At 41.7% G+C, this 23,308-nt stretch overlaps 1 protein-coding gene and 1 long non-coding RNA gene across 7 annotated transcripts in view; one reads left to right on the top strand and one right to left on the bottom strand.

The window, feature by feature from the left end:
* Positions 1 to 23,308, bottom strand: part of LOC105075858 (solute carrier family 25 member 53) — a 38,376-nt gene that overhangs the window by 9,939 nt on the left and 5,129 nt on the right. For 2 of the 5 annotated variants that reach the window (XR_012504793.1, XR_012504794.1), the window contains exon 2: positions 20,311 to 20,529. This is a non-coding gene — a long non-coding RNA (solute carrier family 25 member 53). Of the gene's footprint in view, positions 1 to 7,612; positions 11,542 to 16,051; positions 16,243 to 20,310; positions 20,530 to 23,308 lie in introns of those variants that run through there. The other 3 variants (XR_835954.3, XR_012504797.1, XR_012504796.1) reach the window with 3 other exon arrangements.
* Positions 54 to 3,277, top strand: ZCCHC18 (zinc finger CCHC-type containing 18). 2 transcript variants are annotated; one of them, XM_074359605.1, is made up of 4 exons: positions 54 to 281; positions 631 to 682; positions 871 to 966; positions 1,421 to 3,277. In XM_074359605.1, the coding sequence occupies exon 4, from the start codon at positions 1,548 to 1,550 to the stop codon at positions 2,748 to 2,750; it is 1,203 nt and encodes a 400-aa protein (XP_074215706.1). In that variant the 5' UTR covers positions 54 to 281; positions 631 to 682; positions 871 to 966; positions 1,421 to 1,547; the 3' UTR covers positions 2,751 to 3,277. The 2 variants fall into 2 exon arrangements, with proteins under 2 accessions (XP_074215706.1, XP_045379206.1); XM_045523250.2 differs by having other exon boundaries at positions 871 to 3,277.

Raw genomic sequence — 23,308 nt, 5'->3', positions numbered from 1 at the left:
ATCATGCTCTTTTGTCTCAATGGGCAGAGGCTAAAAGAAGCGGCGGCTGCTGGGAGGGCCAGCGGGTGGGCGGGGGCGGCCGCTGCTGCCGTGGGAACCGGGCTGCCTCGACTCTGCTATCCCTTACTGGGCAATCCTTCGAAGCATCTCGGTCTGGCTGCTCCGGGTCTCTTAGCGGCCTAGGAGGCGTCATCCTTTCTCCCTACAGAGCCTCTGAGGCGGCGAGGCGGCATCCACAGCTGTCCACGCCAGAGCATCCGCTGTCCACCAGCGGAGCACAGGTAAAGAAAGGGGGAGCCATTGCCTGGCGTGGAGAGAGGAGGAGGAAGTCCCACCAGGACTGGGTGGCTCCCCACTTGGGGAATCGAGAACTGACAGGCAGGGAAAGGAGCACTCTTGTTGGCCCTGCTGAGCTGAGGGAGGAGGTGGGGTTCCATGGGATGCTGCCTAAAGGGTAGGATTTGCCTGGATTGAGAGGGGGACGTTTCAGGGATGGTGGTGGCAAGGGGCTTGTGGTGGGGTAGAATCGCAATCTGTCTGCCTTGAACCCCTTTTGCATCTCCTGGTCTCTTCCTGGTGAGGAATATGTGGGTCTACGTGTCCAACTCCCATTCCCTTTCTCCACGGCAGGCCATCAAAGCCGAATTTGAACTTGAATTCTGTACGGCTGATTGCGGAGCTGGTAGGCCAACGATTTCCCGGGCTGAGGGCGGGGGATGTAACGGGGGCGTCGCTTTGGCTTGTATTCACAACGTGGGAGAGGAATTTTCCATCAGGCTACGGCGGAGGAGGGGGTGAGGGAGCGGGATGAGGGATGAGGCTGCTTCTGACCCTTCCCTTCCATGCCCTGCCCTCCGCGATGGCCCTGAGGACCGGGATCTGCAACCCGCGTGGACAGGTCGACTTAGCCCCGGAGCAAGCTCTCTCACCGAAGCACCTGTTGCGGAGGCTGAACGGGAAATAAAGGCGCGCACTTATTTCCAAACTCATACAAGAATCTGAGAAATAACGGCGGAAGCTTTGAGAAGGGGGTGTGGTTGAGACCTGAGACCATGAGTTTAATGGAGATCTTATTTACTACCCCAAATTTGTGAGACTTAGACCGTTGCAGTCTATTTTGAAAGCTCAATATCGGCTCCACACACTGACAATTTCACCTAGAATTCTAACAGTTGCCACCTAAGTAACAGGTGGGAGGGAATGGTTGTAGCTCCGACAAGCTCCCTGCTTGCATGGGACACCCACTAGCTCCTGAAGGTTATAATTGCCAGTTTCCTGTAAGGTATTTTCAATGCCAGTTTCCTGCAGTGGGCAAATGGAAAATGTACTGCCGGGTGTTCGGGAAGATAAAGAAAACGACCGCAGACTGATTCCCTGCAGTCAACTATCTTATTGACTTATTCTTTTCTTTTCTTTGCAGTTCCTATTGAGATACAAGAAAGGCAGAGCTCGGGAACGTTGCTTTGGGGGTTTCGCCTGCAGATTAGACTTTTCTAAAAAGCCTGAGCATTTTGTTATATTCAGATAGACGATCATCATCGTCTGTCATGGCTAGCATCATTGCACGTGTGGGTAATAGCCGGTGGCAGAACACATCCTTGCCACCTTGGGCCCATTCCATGTTGAGGTCCCTGGGGAGGAGTCTTGGTCCTTTAAGGGTCAATATGGCCGAAAGAAACGTGAAGTTTTTCTCCGGAAGGGTGGTGCCAGCCCAAGGGGAAGACACCTTTGAAAACTGGCTGATCCAAGTCAGTGGGATCCTGCCAGATTGGAATATGTCTGAGAAGGAAAAGCTCAAGCGCTTGCTGAAAACTCTGAGGGGCCCCGCGCGAGAGGTCATGCGTTTGCTGCAGGCGGCCAACCCCAACCTAAGTGTGGCAGATTTCTTGCGCGCCATGAAATTGGTGTTTGGGGAGTCTAAAAGCAGTGTCACTGCCCATGGGAAATTTTTTAACACTTTGCAGGCACAAGGGGAGAAAGCCTCTCTTTATGTGATCCGTTTAGAGATGCAGCTCCAGAATGCTATTCAGGCAGGGATCATAGCTCAGAAAGATGCAAACCAGACTTGCTTGCACCAGCTTCTTTTAGGGGCTGAACTGAATGCGGACCTGCGCTTTAGGCTGAAGAATTTTCTCAGGATTTATGCAGATGATCCAGAGCATCTTCCCAATTTCCTGGAGTTAATCAAGATGATAAGGGAGGAAGAGGATTGGGATGACACTTTTATGAAACGGAAGCGGCCCAAAAGATCTGAGCTAATCATGGAGAGGACAGCAAGCCCTGTAGCATTTCAGGACCCCCAGCCAATAGCCATCAGCAGTGCTGATTGCAACGTGATAGAGATAGATGATACCCTCAATGACTCAGATGAGGATGTGATCCTGGTGGACTCTCAGAACCCTCTACTGACATCCATTGGTGACCCTCCCCTTAGAGTCAGGGCCAGACCTCAGGATCACGTACTGGTCATTGATTCCCCAAACAGTTCCCGGGCTCAATCTCCTATCAGCGGTGGTTCTGGGTATAAGAATGATAGTCCTGGGGATATACGGAGAGCCAGAAAGAGAAAATATGCAATCCACTGTTCATATTGTGGTGAAGAGGGCCATTCAAAGGAAACTTGTGATGAGAGCAGCAGGGCCCAGGGGTTTGAGAATCTAATCATTACCCTGCAGGAGCTGACCCATACTGAAGAGGAGAGGTTAAAAAAGGTTCCTGGCAGACACAATGACCTCTCTGAGCCAAAGTAAGGTGCTAGACCAGCCCTAAGTAAACCCATAACTGTATTCAGAGACTGGTGATAGGGAAAACAGGGGTGGTGGGGTGGTGGGGGAGGCTTTGCATGAATTTATCCACAAAGTGGCTTTCTTTGGAGAAGAGGTTATGTATACCAGCAAAGTGGAAAGAATGGCCTGACCTCTGTCCCTGCTCCCTCCTCCATCTGCCTAAGTGTCTATTCTCTTGATGTGTCTGTGTCTATTTCCTTGATGACTTTATTCTTTTTATGGAAGGAGTATAACTCATTGTTAAACCTTCAAAAAGTGAAGGAAAAAACAAAAACTAAAGTACACATTACCTGAAACTGTCCACCCTTGTATAACCAGTCAGTCCTTGGATGAATGTCCTAAATATTTCCCTCTTCTTGTGTACCCAGAAAGATATATGTATAGATAAAAGTGATCAAATATAAGTGCTGTTCTATACTGTGTATATTTTCACCAAATAATATATGTTGTGGATTCCTATGTCAATTAATATATGTAAGCATCAAGTTTAATGTCTCTGTGTGTGATAATACTTTTAGGAGTATAGAAGGAAAATAATAAGAAAACTAAATATAGAAGCTATAAATGGGGGGTCGTACTGTGAAGTGGAGTTTTTATCAACCTCATTTACAGATGAGGAAAATGGAAGCTGAAATAAGTTGACTATCTCCCAGAGTCCCTTATCACAACTGATCTGTCTCCTATGTCACAGAGTCAAATCTGCCCCACTAGTTAACAATGCTTTCTTCCCTAATGCATCTTGAGAACTCTGATGATGAGGACAGGGGTGGGGCAAAAATGGGATATGGGTATTTCAAGGGCTCCATTCTGTTCACTTTAGGAAGCGAAGGCTCTCCCTTGCCTGGGTATATTCCTTAGATTGCTGCTACTGCTCCTTCTGGACAACACCTGAACAAGACTGTCGAACAAGACTGTCCCTTGGGTTGATTCTACCCTCTGCCTCCTTTCCAATTACAGAGAAAGGAGCTATTCATGAGAGTTCAGTATCAGGGGGAGCAGCACAATGCAAACCTCACCCTAGCTACATGCTAGAGGACATCAGAAGCCCAAGGACTCCCAGCTAACTTTCCGTGATCCAAGAAATGGGACTTGCCAACGAAAGATGAGAAGCAATCCAGACGCCAGGGTGTGTGAAAACACAAGGAAATTAGAAAGTCACATACCCCTTTAATTTTTCCCTTAGCAGATGTACTGGGGATTGAACCCAGGACCTTGTGCATGCCAAGCACATGCTCTATCACTGAGCTATACCCCCCACCCCATCCACATACCCTTTTAGAACTGAGGGTATTAATAGGGGAGAGAAAACACAGAAGGACCTTCCTGGACATCTGCTCCTGCTACATCTCATGGCTTCAGATTGGAGGGTGATTAAAAAAAAATGACTGACTTGTGACCTCAGTCTTTGAGGGTCCCATGTTCCTGGTGGGTAAAGAAGTTCCTGTCCTTGTGAGCAGGACAAGGTTGGTAGGGGAATGATTTCATTTATGTCTGTGTGTGGAGTGAAATGAATGAAGACCTGAGGGAGTTTGTCAGGAAGGGAATAGGGGTGAGAGGACAGGGTGTGCTGCATGGGAGATGGTGTGTGGAGGAGAGAAAGCACAGAGCTTTCTCTGTGTGTGGGTGGCGGGGGAGGGCACGACGACCGGGCAGGGGACTCAGCTAGATTTGCAGGAAGCCTGGTAGGATTCACAGACCCAGAGGTTTCACACAGAACCCTGCGCTGTGTGGTCCCGAGGGGAGAGGGCGGTTGGGGCTCTAATTATGGGAGCAGTTGATGGCCTGTTCAGTAGCGACAACAGGGACACCGGGGTCCCCCGCCCTCCAGGCTGAGGCACTGAGGGAGGGGTAGAAGCCAGGCACTGCAAGAAGCCCACTGCAGCCTTCCCTGGGCTGCCACACCCAGAACCTGCCTTGACTTGCTTCTCCTTCCAGAATCACCCCCATCAGCTCCTCCCTGGCCTCCTGCTCCTGCTCCATCCGTGACTTCACAGTCTGACCTTACAACCCATGCACGCCCTCCAGCCACAGTGTCTGCAGGTGGAGGGGGTGGAGGCTCAGCCTCCTGTGCTCTGCCGTCACTCCTCCTCGACCCCCAGCAGTCCACGGGTGCTTTTAATCTCACCTCCTTAACCCTCAGGGCCAGAAGGCGGCTGGGAGGGCTCCTCTGCCTTGGACCCTTCAGCTGAGAGCTGGCCAGGAGCAAAGGCTCGTGAGGCCCACTCCTGGCATCCCTCTGGGGCACTTTCTGGCCCCTGGCAGCCACCTCTATCTCTCCAGAGTCACAGGGGATCCCTCCCCTCCAGGGAGGAGGTAGCTCCACTCAGGCCCCCCATTCCCTGACTCTTGTAGGTTTATAATACTTTAGTCCACTATACCCTTCTCTAAATCTACACTTGGAGGGGATCATTCATTATCTTAGATTATCATTCTTGTTATTAATATCTTAGAATATCATCCCTGGGGGGGAGAGTATAGCTCAATGGTAGAACATGTGCTTAGTGTGCACGAGGTCCCGGGTTCAATCCGCAGTACCTCCATTATATATATATATATAATTACCTCCCCCTCAAAAAACTCCAAAGAATATCATTCCTCTTTCTGCTCTCCTTTTCTCAATTTTTCTCTTAAATACACCACCCTCCTTTTCACTGGAGTTAGCTTGGGGGTTCACAGACCACTGCTTTGAAAACCCATAATTCATCCCTTTTTCTTCCCTCTCCAGCCTCAGCTCTGTTGTATAAACTTGAAATTGTCTAGATTTTTATTTCACCAAAATGACGCGAACCTGATAGTTTATTTTAGTTTGTGTGAGACTGGCTTTTCCCTTATTCAGGAAATACGTATTTTCCCTATTTGGAAGACGTGGGAGACCTGGGAATTCAGATCAGACTGAGGGAAATAGCCGAAAGAATGCTTTTAGATACTTTTGCATCTAATAGCCTTTATTGAAGGTGATGGGTTTTCTTCCTTCCTCTCTGCCTCCAGTCTCATTAGTCGCTAAGAGATGAAATGGGTCTTTTGCAGGAGAAACTAGCCTTTGAATGACCTTCCTTTGCATTATCTCCCTCCTTCTAGATACGATCTTCCCTTGGTTTCCATGACACCCCTGTCTCTTAGTTTCCCCCTCTGAGATCTTTTTGGTGCCTAGTTCTTAGTCTCCTTTCCTGAATTTTTTTCTCTTCCTCATTGTTCCATCATAATAGTGATAGAAAGATTAAAATCACCACAAATGTGATTCATTGAAAGCTTATTATGCGTCAGGCACCCTCATGCTAAGTAAGCCCTTAAAGTGCAGTATAGCTCTTTAATTCCCAGAAGCAACCTCAGAGGATAGCTATTACTCTTTCTATTTCTAATTTACTATTAATATTAATTTCATTACTATTAATTGTCACATATTCAGATGAGGAAACAGGCTGGAAAGTTAGGAAACGACATAGGGTCATGAAGCTAGTTAGTGGTGGAGCCAGGGATGAGACACCTGGCCGACTGACTCCAAAGCTTGTGCTCCTTACTGCAGTTAGCTCTTGTGCCCCGCACCCTGTGACGCAGGTGCTGTAGCTATCCGCACGTGTCGCGTGAGGAGACTGACGTCTCCGCACATGAAGTGATTAGCTGAGGGTCAGAAGTGCAGGCACCTTGTGTGTCATACACAAGGATGGAATCTTTAAGGAACACTTCTTTGACAGAAAAAAGGCTTTTCCACATTTTCTGTCCCTCCAGGTTGCAGCTGCCTGGCAACCATCCCCTCCCCCTCCTTCAGCTGCATTATCACATTCCATTTCTATGCTTTAGGTGCAAATGCTTGTGAATTTAACATATGCAAAAGGAGAAAGCAGCAGAATTCAGTGGGGAAGAGATGAATTGTTAAATAGTGGTGCTAGGGGGGACTTCATTACCTGATTGGAGAAAAGATCAGTTTATTTTCTCCCATGACATTACATATGAATTCCAGGTCAATTTGAGAAATAAATGTAGATTTTATCCTATCCAAGTGTGTACTAATTTTTAAATATGTTGTTATGAAATGAAGAAAAAGAATCAAATGATCAAAAGCAACTCCTTTTGAAACTGCAAAGAAAATAAAATATTTATTAAATCTCTGTACTGGAGAAGACTTTCTATGGTTAAGAATGATGAAAGAAATTATAAAGCAAAGGCTGTTGCCGAAAGATTGGCCCCCTTCCCTGACGAGCCAAATAACTCAGAGATGGGGTCTTGGAGCTTAGAAAAAAAGAGGCAGCTTTATTACTTTGCTGGGCAAAGGGGACTCACAGCAGGCTAGTGCCTTCAAAACCGTGACCCCACCTTGGGGATGGGGCAGGGTGGTTATACAGCCACAGCTCAAACAATAAAACATCGATAACAATCAACAGAATCATTTTCTCATCAGAAGACTTAGACTGGCATCATGATGCCTCCAGGCGACCAATTCTATAGAGGCTAGCTGTTGTCACTTTTTCTTTATCCTGTAAGCACTCAAGGTGTGGTCTTTTTGGTATTTAGCCTACTTTGTAAGGTTACAGTTCTGTGACCTTCTCCCTGGAAATCGACTCAGAGACCAAGCATGATTATAGCTTTCGATTCCTGGAATAAAGTATAAACAGTAAGATCAATAGCTTTAGTTTTAACAATGGGCCTGGAACTGTGAGTAGCAACTGGTCAGTCAGGTCAGCTGACTGTTTTAAGGGCAAACATAATAAGCAATCCATTAGCCGAAGGGAGGCCATTTTATTAATCCTCCTTCAAGACCAATAACTCAAAAGACAGCATTAACAGAAATAAAAGACAAACAACAAGCTGAGAAATATAGGCAACAAATATGAAAAACATAACAGCAAACTTTTATTGTAGATAGCTAACATTTATTAAGGTCTTTCAAAGTACCAGGCATATTCTAAGAGCTCAACATGGTTTCATTTCATTATCACAGTTAAACCTGAGATAATCCTAATATTATCTTCAGGTTCTAAAACATTCTTACTGAGGGCGAAATAACAGAAAATGCATAAAATATAAGTATACAGCCTAACAAATTATTATAAAGGTTAACCACTATATATAAAAATAGATTAAAAAAACAAGTTTCTTCTGTGTAGCACAGGGAACTAGATTCAATACCTTGTAATTACCTTTAATAAAATAGAATATGAAAATGAATGTATGTATATATGTGTATATATATATATATATATGCATGACTCTACATATGAGACATTATGCTGTACACCAGAAATGGGCATATTGTAATTGACTATACTTCAATTAAAAAATTTTTTAATCTAGAAATATTTTTAAAAAGAAAAAATTTTTAAAAAGAGAAGAAAGAGAAAAAAATTGTTATAAAAGCAAACTACTACAAAGATCAAGAAAGAGAGCAAGGCCAGAACTCCTGAAATCCCTGTGAGCCCCTGTGCAATCACAGCCTCTCTCCTCTTCCCTAAAGGAAACCACTCTCATGATAGTTATAGCTATTACTTTCTTGCTTTTCTTTAGAGCGTTGCCACTCAAATATGAATCCCCAACACTGTTGTTCTGTTTTCAAACGTTATATAAATAGAACTACTGATACCAAATGGAACTCGAGTCTGCTTGCCCTCTGCACAGAAAAGTCAATCTCCTGACACTGGGCTGTCGTGAAGGAAAGTACAGTGTTTATTGCAGGGCACCAGGCAAGGAGACTGGGCAGCTCACGCTCAAAAGACCCAAACTCCCCAGTGGCTTTCAGGGTTTAAAGACATTTCAGGTGAGGGCTGCAGCTCACGGACTTTCTTTTGACTGGTTGGTGGTGAGGTAACAGCATGATGTTTAGGGGAGCTTAATCATTAAACTTCTGGTTCCAACCAGTCTGGGGTCTACATGCTTGTGGTTTGCACATGTGACCAATACTTCCAGAGGAGAAATTCCTAGAAGCAGAGCTGCTGAATGAAGGACTATGTTCCACAGGAGCAGGGGGGATAGGTGGCCCATTCTATGACCTACTTTGGTAGCACTGGCTCACATTCAGGGTCCTTCCTCATTTCTTCACGTGCCTGTAATGCTCTTTTAAATTAGAGCTACTATAGACTTTAATATGCCATATTTATTCAACTCTAAGAAATCACCAAATTACCCACATTTTCAAATGATTTAGGGAGTTGCATTTTAACTTTTTTAATGGAACTTTTCAAACACATACAAAGGGATAGAGAATGGTATAGTGAACCCTCGTGTTCCCATCAGCCAGCTTCAAGAATTAATATTTGCATATCTTCATCTGTAATTCCCTATAATTTTTAATGGCATATTTTAAAGCAATTACTAAACATCATATCAAATGATATGATTCATCTGTATCCTATCCATAGTTACTCTCCCCTTTTCCATTCCAAATATTTTTTTATTGGGGAAGAATTCATAGAACATAAAATTTACCACTTCAAGTGTATAATTCAGTGGCATTTAGAATACATTCTTTTTATTCTTGTTTGTGCATTTCTCTTTATTCTGAGTCAGTTTTTCCAGAGGTTCATTTACTAGTCTTTTGGACAAATTTACTTTTGGTTTCTCTGACTTTTCTATTTGTTTTCTACTTCAATGATTTCTACTCTTATCTTTATTGGATCCTCCCTTCTACCTTACCTAAATTATATTGGACATTCGCTGCACTTATTTCCAGTCTTTCACTTTAAATATACACACTTTGCCTTTAAATTTGCTTTCTAGTACTGTTTGTGGTGTATTCCACAAGCTTGGCTGAAAATCAGATTTTTCATCATCATTCAGTTCTACATGTTTTCTTATCCACTTCCAGCAGATGCAGGCACTTCACTGGCTGAAGACCAAGGGCAGAATTTAGCCTCAAGATGGTCACAGGCTTCTGTAAACTTCTAGCTCTACAGTCCCAATCACTATACCTTGACACTTGCTAAATACCACGTCTTGAAGTACTCCACTGAAAAAAGGTTGATCTCACTTGCATTTTGTGGAATGAGACTACATCACCCCCTTCTTTGTTTAGCTACCCTAAATCTTCCTTTTATAAGGACATAACTACCCTTAATAACATATGGATGAAGAAGGTAATCAGAAATTTAGTTTAAGCTGGACATTTTGCTACACTGTACCAAATAAACCAGGTTCTTCACTCTGGCTTTTGGGAGTTAGCACCGACTGAGCTCTTAAAGCAGTGATCTCCTGATTCCAATACTGCATTTTGTATAAAAGCAGCCAAGCAGGTTGCCTACGGAGGGGTTGGGCAGTTGGATAAAGAGAGGAGGGACATGATTTGGGCATTCTTGAAACCCTGGCTCCTTCCCTTACAACTTATGCATGGTAGTGAACTTCACTGTGCTTCAGCTTCCTCCTTGGTAAACTGGAGTCATAACAGGAAGTCCCTCATAGGGTTGTGGTGAGAATGAAATGTGTGCACATCTGGGAATTTTCTAAGAGGGCCTGGTGCATTTTAACTGCCATGCCACAGAATGCCGTCATAACTGCATCAAATGCTTCTTTCCAAATTTTCCAAACAGGTTTGTAGGTGGATTACCTAAGCCCTCCCTCAGCCTCTTCACAGGGAATTCCATTAAACTCCATAGCCTTAGGTTACTTTACCCATGCAAAGGCAGAGAGAATAAAAATCCTTTCAGAGCTAATCAAATAATTCTTCTCAGAACAGGAACTGTCTTTGCTTAGGAACACACCTGCGAGAATGCTTTATGCTTGTGTGCTTAGGGAGGTGAGTGAGGCTCTCTGGACTTGGATGAGATGGCCTGGGTCTACAGGAAGATAGCAGCAAAACTTCTCTGTACAAGGATAACTGCAGAAGGAACTCTGGAGGATGGGAGCTGCTAAGCTAAGGAGATGAGGGAGCCTAAGGGCCAGGCAGGAGGCTGAATGGAAGAGAAGTTTGAGTGAAACTGCCTTGAGATTTTTTAGTGTAATTTACTGATTGGTTATTTTTTTATTGATTGGCCTTTTAAAAATCATTTTAACATTGTTTAGTGTAGTATATGCTCAATTAAAATGAAACAGTTTTCAAACACAGAAAGGAACAAAGTAAAAGCAAAAGTGAAAGTTACCCCATCTCCCCACAGTCCAGACTGGTATATGTTCTTCCAGATCTGCTTTTACACAAACATATATGTTCCAGTTCTTTTTCTATAAAAGCTGGGTCATAGCAGGCACTTGGCTCTGAGGTTCTCTTTCACGTTGTCTGCTGTGTGGGGATGAACTTCCTCCACTCTCCCGAACCTTCAGCAAGATCCTGCTACCTGCCTTGTGCTGGCAGGTCTTTGGACTAGATCCCTGATTTCTATCACCAGTTTCTCTCAGTGAAAGGAAGAAATTACAGTTTTACCTCCATACATTCATATAGTGATACTGATACAGCCACTGCTTATCATGCCCCTCCTCTGTGCCAGGCAGCCTCCTTGGAGCTTCACTTGAATTCTCTCACATCATTTCCTCGCAACAACCCCATGGAAGTCAGTTACATTATTTTGCATGTGGGTTCACAGATAGGACTTAAGAGGCCCAAAAACTAAAAAGAGGAAAAATAAGGAGGAAAACAAACATGTCAGAGGCAGGACTCAGATCTGTAGTGTCTCCTTAAATCTTCACAATGAACTTATGAGAGAGCTGTCACCACAAAGGAGGCAATTAAGGCTTCGGAGTTCACAGAGCAAGATAAAGCCACTGAAATTCTACCAGTCCTCTCCCTTCGTAGGTGTACCTCTTCCTGTCAAACTGACGAAAGCAAGCAAGCAAAGATCTAAAAGAATGGAGAGACATGCAGTGTTCACTGACTGGAAGCCTCAAAATAGTAAAGATGTCAATTCTCCCCACAGTGATCTCTAGGTTTAAAACAATTAGTATCACAATCCCAGCAAGAATTTTCAGATACATACAAGCTTATTTTAAAATTTGTAAGGAAAAGCAAAGTAACTATGATAGCTAAAACAATTTTGAAAATGAAGAATAAACTGGGGAGAATCACTTTATTCATCAGACATATTATATAGCTACAGTAAATTGAGAAAGTGTGTTATTAGAGGAATGAGAGACACAGATCAGTGGAAACCAAATAAAGAACCCAGAAATAGACCAACACAAATACACCCAACTGATTTTTGACAAAGGTGTAAAAAATTCAATAGAAGAACAGCTTTTTCAAAAAATGGTGCTTGAACAATTGAACATCTACAGGTAAAAAAAATGAACTTCAACTTGAACCTCAAACCAGATACAAAAATTAACTGAAAATGAATCATGGTCTTACGTATAAAATGTAAAACTATGAAACTTTCAGCAGAAAACATAAGAGAAAAATCTTTGGGACCTCAATCTTGTTGAAATTTCTCAGACTAGACACCAAAAAAAATGACATCCATAAAAGAAAAAAACATTATTAATCGGACTTGACCAAAATTAAAAATTCTTGTGCTGTAAGAAGATGAAAAGACAAGCTACAGACTGGGAGATAATATGTGCAAACCACATATCCAACAAAGGATTGGTATCTAGAATGTATAAAGAATTCTCAGATGACCTCAACAGTAAAAAACAAATGATCCAATTAGAGAATGAGCAAAAGACATGAACAGAATCTCACCAAAGAAGATACACAGATGGCAAAGTAACACATGAAAAGATATTCAACGTCATTAGCCATTAGGGGAATGAAAATTAAAACCACAGTAAGCTACCCTTATACACCCATTAGAATGGGTAAATATAAAATAGCAATACCAAATGTTGGCAAAGATGTGGAAAATAGGATGCTTCATACAATGTTGCTGGGAATGTAAAACAATAAGGCTCTGGAAATCATTCTGGTAGTTTCTTATAAAACAAAACAGACATTTATCATATGACCCTACAAGTACACCTTTGGGCATTTATCCCAGAGAAATGAAAACGTGTTCACACAACAACCTGTACATGAATAGTCACAGCAGCTTAATTCATAATGGCAAAGCAGGAAATAATCCAAATGTCCTTCAATTAGTGATTGAATAAACAAATTCTGGTACATCCATCCAGTGGAATACTACTCAGCAATAAATAGGAAAAAACTATTGATATACACAGCAGCTAGGCTAGACCTCAAAGGCATTTCATTTAGTAAAAAAAAAAAAAAAAAAAAGCCAATCCCAAAAGGTTACATATTATAGGGTTCTATTTACATAACATTCTTAAAATGTCAAAACTAGAGAGACTAAGAAGAGATTAATCATTGCCAGGGTATAAGGACAGAATGAAGCAAGGGGCTGAAAACATAAAGGGGTAGCACAAGGGAGAGCACTTTTGAGATAATGAACAGTTTTTATCTTGACGGTGGTGGTGGTGGTTACACAAATCCATACATGGGATAACACTGTATAGAGCTACACACATGAAAATGAATGCATGTAAAAAGTGATGACAACTGAATAAGCTCTGTAGTCTAGTTAACAATATTATACCAATACCAACTTCCTGGACTTGATATTTTACTACAATTATGTAAGATACCACCATTGGAGTAAGCCTGGTGACAGGCAAGTGGGCCTCTAAGCAGCACTTTCGCAACACCCTGTGAGACCAAAAAGGGTTTTTTTTGAAAAGCTACTGTGGGATTCCAGAGTTTCAAAAAGTAGCCTTGGTGAATTTAGTTACGAGAATCATTCTGTGTTAGTTCCTTTTCATGCATAGCTGGAGTCGTTTAAAAATTCCTCCTCCTTTTGGCAAGTTTCACAAACATGTGCTCAAAGGACTAGTGCTAGCACTAGTGCTTCTTTTTAAATTCTGACAGCTTTCTTACAATATAGCTTAAAATAAAATTACATGCGCATAGTAAAAACATATTACTACTATTTCTTTGACCCTAAAGAGCTTCTGCTTATGTAGGTTACAGATCTATCAATATTTACTATATTCAAAATCAGAACTGAAAATACCTAAAAATATTTATTAATTCATTAAAAATAACAATAAACCCATTACATGTTAACATAAAGAACATATTTTATTAAAATAACTATATTTTCAAAACAAAAAAATTTTTTTAATGCTTTCTATTTTTGAAAATCTCTTTCATGTCTGCTTTCATAAAAGACAGCTAGATTCTTATATTTGTTTCAGCACTGTGATATAGTTGTAGTTATTTTGGTTGAAGTATATAAAGAAATCCAATCTTATGGAGGTATGTAGTGGGAAAAAGGAGGATTTCCCAGACACTTTGAACTCAGGTGTCAGGCGCCCCCAAGGTCCCCAGACCACACTTGGAGAACCAACATACTGGAGAAACATACTTAATATTTACAAAGGAAATGTTCAGATGACTGAAATTTGTATTAAAATACTCCAAAACACACACACACACACATACACACAAACGTCAATTCTCACTATATATGGTAGTTATGTTCAATAAAATTATCTCGAGCGCTGAATTAGCAAATGCTGAGTCATTGCTTCTAATGGATATACAGGGTGAGGTTCCTGCAAGTCCTGGTCACCGTCTCATCAACCAATCAACATATAACTTGTTTCACTTGTATTTCTGTTTAAAGACATCTTATTTTATATTACTTAAAATAATTATATGCAATATTTCTTTATAATAAAACACTAGCGAGAAGGGTCTAACATTTTCCTGACTCTGGGTAACATGACTGAATTTCCTTGGCTCGCAGCCTCACAACAATGTTGTCTACCGGGCTTTATAAAATTTGGTTGTCATCCTCTGAATCCACAAATTTAGCTACTTTTCCATCTTTCCCATAGCTTCATCACACACAACAGATGTTAGTTTAGCAATTTCTGGAGTGGTGTCACCTATAGATCAGTAAGTTTCCTCTTCCCTTTGCTAGATGCACCCTATTGTTAAATTAATAAATTGAACTCACAGCTAGTATCACTGTAACTCGTACCTGAATGAAGCTTATCTAATGCATGCATTTTCTCTGTAAGACACATCACAGCCTTTTTGCTTTGTCAGCTTCTGAACTCTGTTCACTCCCTTACATTCATTGAGGGATATGGCATCTCAATTAATTTCTTTTCTAAGCCTGTTTTTCCATTATCTTAAGTGATTTCAAGGTCCACATTTTTACTCATACAACATCCAGGCCTCTCATTCCCTTGATCATCTTGTCTCCAATGACCTTCCTCCATGGTCATACCCTAAACTTTATGGTCACCTAGAATTCTTTATCCTTGAAACAATGAATTTTAGTCTATTTCTGTCTCTCCAGCTCATTCTCACTCCTATTCCCATTGCACTTACTCTTCAACCTTATAAAGACCTCCTCGATCCCTCCATTTTTCTCCAAGCATGGCTTCCCATTTCCTTGCTTATTTATTCTACATCTTATAATCAATCACTTCAAACTCTCTGACCAATATTCTCATCAAACTTTGCCCTGAAGACATCAGCTTTGAATCCATGCAAGGACTTTTTTCTCTTATGTCATGGCTTCTAAGAGCTGATAAAAAATATCACAGGTATAATAATCAGTGCAATCTCATTTTTTTGTGGCTTTCAATCTAATACTGCCTGGAAATCCTCCCACAAAACTTTAGTTACTTTCTGCTCTTATTTCTCACAACAGCTTTTCCAAATCTTTATCACAATCTTCAAGCCTGACACCTATCCCTGTTCCCGACGTTCTTGGTACAGAATAAGCTCTTAGTCAACAGAGGAAAAACAGAAACAAGGATGTGAATTCTAGTCACTTCTCGGTCTGGGTTAAGTGAGTAAGCCAGAGACAGTACCTCAATTAACCAGTTCTTGGGAGATCCATTACTGTCCAGCTAACTTCCATATATTCTCTCAGGCTTAGTCGATCGGAAAACTTTTTAAAGATCCATAGGAAGGCAGACATCTCCTAGTTTAGAGGCTAAAGTGCCCCACTACCCTTACAGTCAAGATCAGCTCTTTCACTGGAGTTTTGGATCTCATCCTTTCCCTTCTCAGAAACCTCATGTACCAGCCATTGCCTCTCTCTTCCACATTTTCAATCCTCTTTCTCCTAGCTCCTTCCCCATCAGCATGTGAACATTCTGAAGTCTCCACCATCTTTTAAAAAATCCTCCCACAATCTTGTGAGACCTTCTAGCTGCCATCTTCCAAGCTTATCAGAAGTACAACACGCATATACAATCTCTATTACCTCAATGCTCAATGTTCCAGTTATACATTGCTGTGCAATAAACCACCCACAAAACCTGGGGCTGAAATCAGTAATCATTTTATTATACTCATGATTGGGTGGGTGAGAAATTTGGGCAAGGCTTACTGGACAATTCTTCTGCCCCACATGACATCTACTGGAGTCACTCAGTGGTATCCAGTTGGTGCGAGGTTGATCTGGTAGATCCAACATGGTTTCCTTCACGTCTGGCGCCTGGGAGGGGTATCTGGAATGCTGGGTGCAGCTGGGCTTCTCTCTCTCCCCATGTCGTCTCACCATCTCTCCACGCAGTCTCTCTAGCAGGGAGGTCAGACTTCTTACATGATTGCTCAGGGCTCCAAAAGACCAAGGCAAAAGCTTCACAGCTTCTCATGACCTACCCTCGTAAGTCAGGCAGCATCACTTTCCTGCATTCTATCAGTCAAACCTACTTACAGAGCCTACCAGATTCAAGACTAAGGGACTATACAGAAGTATGATTACTGGGAGGAATGGTTAACAGGAAACACGTGTTAAAAGTCTACCACCCCTGTACACTCCCCAAACTGTACTTTGGCAACACTCTGCCACTCCACTGAAACTGCAATCTCTGAGGTAAAGACCTCTTAGTTGTTAAATCCAATGCATGCTTTTCAGTACTTGCTTTGTTTGCTTTTTCTGCTGAACTGGACCCTACTGACCACCAACCCCTTCGTGAAATTCTCGTCCCTTGGCTTTTGTATACCACATTTCCTTGTCTGCCTTTAATTTTTCTGGCTGTTTCTCAGTTTTCTAAAGGGACTCATTCCTTATGCTCTCCCCTTTAACTACCGGGCTTTGTTATCAATTCTCCTCTCACCCTGAAGATGCTATCTGGCTATATCATCTATACCCATGGCCTCATCTATCACTTACCCACTGGAGATTCCCCAATATATATCTCCATCCGATATCTCTCTCTAGTCCTCCAGACTCATATGTATTCTGACTCCCTCCCACAGGTACCTCAAACATGGTCAAAGATGAATTCATCTTTCCCCTTAAACTTGCTCTTTCTTATATTCTCTATTTTGTACTGACCATCCTTCCAGATGCCCAAGGCAGAAACCTGGAAGTCATCCTTAACTCTACCCTCTAATTCTCCCTCATATACTTTGTCACCAATCCATGACCATTCAACCTGCTAAAAAGCTTTTCAATTTATCCACTCTTCTCCATCCCAGATAGTAGATCTGGCAGAGAACTGGGTAGAGGTTTTGGCCTCTCATTCTGATCTATAAATTGTATAGAAGTTACATTTACTATAATAAACTCTGATAATTTTTTTAAAGCAGAGGTGGCCAGGACATACCAGGATAGGGAATATTTAGAGTGAATCTCCTCATGGGAAGAGGCACTCAGGTTGGTAGCAGTGAGATTCGGCCTGTCCAGAGTGATGTTATTTCAGCTCATGAGAAAGCCAACGTTGGGGCTTATTAAGCTTCTTATACCTCCAAACCCGTCATCCTGAAACTTTATCACATTTAATATGGTTATAAAACTGCCTTTATCAAGCCACATCACTGAGAGGGAACATCTGGATAGAATCCGGGTATAATTTCTTACTACCACACTAGAACATTCTTGCTACAGTGGCCATAGGTTATATAACAGTGACCAGGCAGGTTCTGGCTTCCAGGAAATGACTGAGTAGCTTCTATCCAGCCCACCTTTCCTTCAGATATAACAACGATATACTCTAGACAAACCCTTAAAAAACAACTACCTGAAAGTACTGACAAACAACCTGAAGCAGGCAGAAACTGGAAGAGAACGTACACTTAAAAGATAGGATTAGAACTAGGCGAGATTTCCTATTTTTAAGGCTTTTAGCCACAGAGCAGGCCTCAGTCAGTGACCTGATAGATGAGTACAACAGTCTTTACCAGAAGACACAATTCAGGGTTTCACCAGCTGGAACCTGTGGAGGAACCTTCTTCCCTTCCTCCTACCCGGCATTTTCTGCTTAGAGCGTGGATGTGATGGTTGGAGCTCTACCTTGTACCATGGGGACAAGTGTCATCCTGTGACGATGATAGGCCATTCAACCCTTCAGGGTTTAACATGAAAGTGAAATGAATTTCTTTACTGTTTAATCCACTGTTATTTTGGATGGCTGAGAGCTCACAGCTGAACTGAATCCTAACACATCTGATCAAGGCAAAACAATCTAGAGTTTAAGAGTGGCATACAGTGAAACAGGTTAGAGTGGGCTAGAAACAACCACCTGGACTCGGATCTAGGCTGTGTTATTTACCAGCTCTGCGATCCTCAGCAGATTGCTTTTTCTCTCTGTACCTCAGTTTCCTCAGGCATAAAATGAGATCAATAATGTTATCTACCCACAGATTGGTTGTGAGAACTGCGTGAGATAATTCACATAAGCACTGAGAACAGTGCCTGGCACATGATAAGTGCTCAGTGTTAGCTGTTTTCAATGCCTGCCCATTTTATCTACTAAAGATCCTGTAAGATAGTCTGTACCTTGACAGCCCAAGTGACACTTTATTCCACTCCAAGGAGCCCTGTCTTCAGCCCCATTCCTTCACAGCAACCTCCATGCTGCGTCAGGCTGACCTTTCTAGAGCACCCCGATCTGACCAGGTCACTCCTGCTTGAAACCTCTTGATGACTCCCCATTATCTACAGAATGAAGTCTTAACACCAAGGCCCTTTTGGATGAGGGCCCAACTGGCCTTTCTAGGCTCACCTCCTGCCACTTATCCACCACCAACCACACCCTGGCCGCAGCACTGAACTATTCTCTACCATCCCCTCCTTACCTGCCTCAAGAATGCCAACCACTGGCTTGCCCTCCCTCCTGAACTCTTTCCTCCCTTGGTTTCTGTGGCACCACACTCTCCTGGTTTTCTTCCAATCTCCCGGCTGTTCCTTTTCCATCTTTCTCATGGGCTTCTCATTCTCCACCCCCTTGGTAAGTGTCGGGGTTCCCTCCTTAGTCCACTCCCGGTCTCACTGCATGTCTTCTCCTTGAGTGATGGCATCCCCTGTCAGACTTTCAAGCTCCACCAACACGCTGTGATTCCCTGATCTTCACTCCTGACCTCCCTGCCTGGGCTCTGATCTCACACATCCTAAGGGGGAGTGTCTCCTGAAGATCACATAGACACAACCTTAACATGTCCCTAAACGGGACTCATCTTCTACTCCAAACTCGCTTCTCTTCTTTACTCTGAATCAATTCGTGGCACCACCATCACGGAAAGCAGAAACCTGGAACTCTCCATTTTCTTTTATTCTCTACAACTAAGAAGTTACCAAGACTGCCAAATTCACATCCTCAGTAACTCTCCAGTCCATCTCCTTTCCACACTCATTGCCATTGCGTTAGTTTGGCTCTCACCCTCTTTAGCATGAACTCCACAATAGTCCCTTCTCTGCCTCCAGCCTGTCAAGCCTCCCATCCAAATGATGACGTGCATCACCTCCCTACTGCGATAACCTTATCATGCCACTGCCCTGCTGGAAACTCTTCACTGGTTCCCACGGCCCAGTCAGACAAAATGATTCCTTTCTCCATAGCTGTTAAATACCTACTATGTACCAGGGGCTAGGCTAAGTATTTATTAGGAATGCAATGTTGGCCATGAACTGGCCCCTGCCTTTTAAGGATTTGCCACCTATCTGGGAAGTCAGATGCATAACCACATACTAATAACATAATGTATTAAGTCCTGTGATAGATATATTCACATAGCATTACAGGAGCATACAATGCAGTTCCTTGAAGCAGAGACTTGGGTCTTCCTAATCTTTGTTTCCCCAACATCTGGTACCAGGTCTGATTCAATAGAGAATCATTTTTGAATACTGAACAGATGATCTTCTCTGATCCTCAGTTTTCCTCTATGTAAAATGGCCTACAGCTCAGGAATCAAATGAATTCAATCTAGTCTTTGTTTGAATCCTGATTTGAATTAACCAAATGCAATTAAAAAACTGAGACAACCAGGTAAATTTGAACTCTATGTGTATATTTGATAATGTTAGGGTATTGTTGTTGGTTGGGGTTTTTAAGTGTTATAATGGTACTATGGTGTGTTAAAAGTCCTCATCTTTTAGAAGTATATAAGAAAGTACAGAAAATGAAATTATAAAATGAAAAATTATCTGGGATTTGCCTGAAAATAATCCAGTGGTGTTAGGTGGGGAGTATAGCTGAAACAAGACTGGCCACACATGTTAATAATTGCAGAAGCAAGACGATGGATAAAATAAATGACAAAATTAATCTTAGCATTCTGTGGCAATTCAATGACGTGATTATATAAAATTTCTGATATAGTGCCTGCTGTCTCAAAAAATGTTAGTTTTACTTCACTCACCCTTGTAATTCCATCCAGGGCAGAGCAAGAGAAATAGATCAGTAATGTGGGAGTTAGAAGCCCAACGTTTGAAGAACTGGAAACTCAGTATCGTTTCTCTCCTCTGCTTGGTAAAGACCGAGCGGCTAGAGTGCCAGATGGTTCCCAAGCAGCCTTGAGTAGGAATGGCAGTGCTCCAAGACGAGCAGAACAAAGGGAAAGAAATCACAGCTTCAATTTCTGTGGAGAGGAGAGAAAACTGCGTCAGACATAAACATGAACCCTTGGCTGGAAAGGGCTCATCATTGCCTCTGCTGTTTGACTCCCTGTGCGGTACTGCCACCTGGTGGCTCTCTAGCATTGCTTTTCCTCCTAGTTCCAGGATGCAGTTTGTTCTCATAGTTCCTGACTGCACTGTGGAAATTCTGGAAGGGAACAGTGCCTCTCAAACAAACGTTCCCTGAACTGCTCAGAGTTGAGCATAGCATAGCATAGCATAGCATAGTATATCCTCCATGTCCTGCAAAGGGCCTTGTACTCAGGCTCTCTTGTAGCATCTCTCACTTTATTAGGATTGTTTACCAGTGAGCATTCATTCATTCACCTAACAAACTTACTAGGCATAGGAGACACAGTGGCGAAAAAAATTGAGCATATAAACAGAAAATTAAACATGTAAACAGAGAATTAAAATAGTCACCTCCCCACCCACTATGAAAGTAGTTTGTTGAGCACTTAATATATGTCACGAACTTGTCTAAGTCTTTTATATATACCTGTATTAACTTATTTAACTCTTACAATAATCCTATGTGATAGATATTATTATCCTGCAGAAGTGCAGAAAGGTTAGTTTAGGTAAATTGCCCAAGGTCACAGAGCTAGGAAATATCAGGGCTCAGATTTAAGCCTCTCTTGGGTCCAGAGCCCATGCTCTGGTTTAAAAAATATACTACTGAACCCCCCACTAACTCCAATGCCTGTTTGATGATGGAATAAATAAGAACTGTGGACCTCTGAAACCCAAGGAGAAAGAAAAACTCAGGTAGTAGAATCTCCTAGCAGGAGGTTAAGCTGATCCAGAACTTGGCTCCACCCCTCTGAATCTCACCTAGGTCTGGAGGATTCTCTGTGGGATCCCTGCCTCATTGCAGCCCTGCACCCTCTGCCCCCAAAGTGAGTACTCTCCCTTTAATGTTCTGTCTCAAACATAAACAAAAAACACTCCATATGATTCTACCTAACATGATGCTAGCATTTTCAAGAAGATGCTACCAAAATCTAAAGGTGAACTGAATAGAAATAAACAAAGCAACTGCAGGAAGCATTCAAAAACAATTTCAATTCTGATCATACCTACATGGTTTCTAGCTTTGCACACTTGGTATCTGGATTCATGGCTGGACTCATAGATTAAAAATATGGCTGCCTTAGGGATGTAATGTACAACATGATAAATATACTTAACACTGCTGTATGTTATATACGAAAATCGTTGAGAGTAAATCCTAAGAGTTCTCATCACAAATAAAAGAATCTTTTTCCATTTCTTATTCTGTCCCTATATGAGATAATGCATGTTCACTAAACTTATTGTGATAATCACTTCATGATGTCTTTAAATCAAATCACTGTACTGTACACCTTAAAGTTATACAGTGCTGTACATCAATTATATCTCAAGAAAACCAGCAGAAAAAATATATGGCTGCGTTTTGGTGTGCACTCACTCTGTACAAGGCATTGTAATTTGAACTATTTTTTTTAATTGAAGTATAGTCAGCTACAATATGTCAGTTTCTGGTGTACATCACAATGTCCCAGTCATGCACATACATATATTCGTTTTCATATTCTTTTTCACTAAAGGTTATTACAAGATATTGAATATAGTTCCCTGTGCTATACAGAAAAATTTTTAAAATCTATTTTTATATACAGTTGCTAACATTTGCAAATCTCAACCTCCTAAATTTATCCCTTCCCACTCCCTTTCCCCCGGTAACCATAAGATTGTTCACTATGTCTGCGAATCTGTTTCTGTTTTGTAGATGAGTTCATTAGCGTCCTCTTTTTTCCTTTTTTTCAGATTCCACATATGAGTGGTATACGGTATTTTTCTTTCTCTTTCTGGCTAACTTCACTTAGAATGACAATCTCTAGGTCCTGTATTTTGCACTATTGATGAATTATCCCATTTAATTTCTCACCAAACCTGTGAGGCAGGAAAGTATTACCATTTCACAGATTAAGATAATACAGCCAGAGAGGTTAAGAAAATTGCCCAGAATCATAGAGCTAAAAAGCATATAAGCAGAAAACCTGGGGTTGGAATTTAAGCAATCTGACATCAGAACCTGAATTCTTGACCACTATGATATACTGCCTCCTCCCTTATTATTATTTTTTTATCATTGCCTAGTATCTGGCTTTCTCCCAAGGATTTATTCTTTCTTTTTAAAAATTTATTGAAGTATAGTTGATTTACAACGTTTCAGGTGTACAGCAAAGTGATTCAGTTACACAAATATATATTCTTTTTCAGATTCTTTTCCATTATAGATTATTACAAGATACTGAATATAGTTCCCTGTGCTATACAGTAGGTTCTTGTTTATCTATTTTCTATAAAGTAGTGTGTATCTGTTAATCCCATAATTTATCCCCCCTTTCCCCTTTGGCAACTATAAGTTTGTTTTCTATGTTGGTGAGTCTATTTATGTTTGGTAAATAAGTTCATTTGTACCATTCTTTTAGATTCCACATATAAGTAATATCATATAGTTGTCTTTCTCTGACTTACTTCACTTAATATAATCTCTATCTAGATCTACCCATGTTACTGCAAATGACATTCATTCTTTTTTATGGCTGAGTAAGTCCATTGTATATATATATTTATACCACATCTTCTTTATCCACTCATCTGTCAGTGGACATTTAGGTTGCTTGCATGTCTTGGCTATTGTAAATAGTGCTGCTATGAACACTGGAGTGCATGTATCTTTTTGAATTAGAG

The sequence above is a fragment of the Camelus bactrianus genome, chromosome X (genome assembly GCF_048773025.1).
Source record: "Camelus bactrianus isolate YW-2024 breed Bactrian camel chromosome X, ASM4877302v1, whole genome shotgun sequence".
Lineage (NCBI taxonomy): Eukaryota > Metazoa > Chordata > Mammalia > Artiodactyla > Camelidae > Camelus > Camelus bactrianus.
The sequence above is the reverse complement of the archived record's forward strand: the minus strand, read 5'-3'. Positions and strand labels throughout refer to the sequence as shown.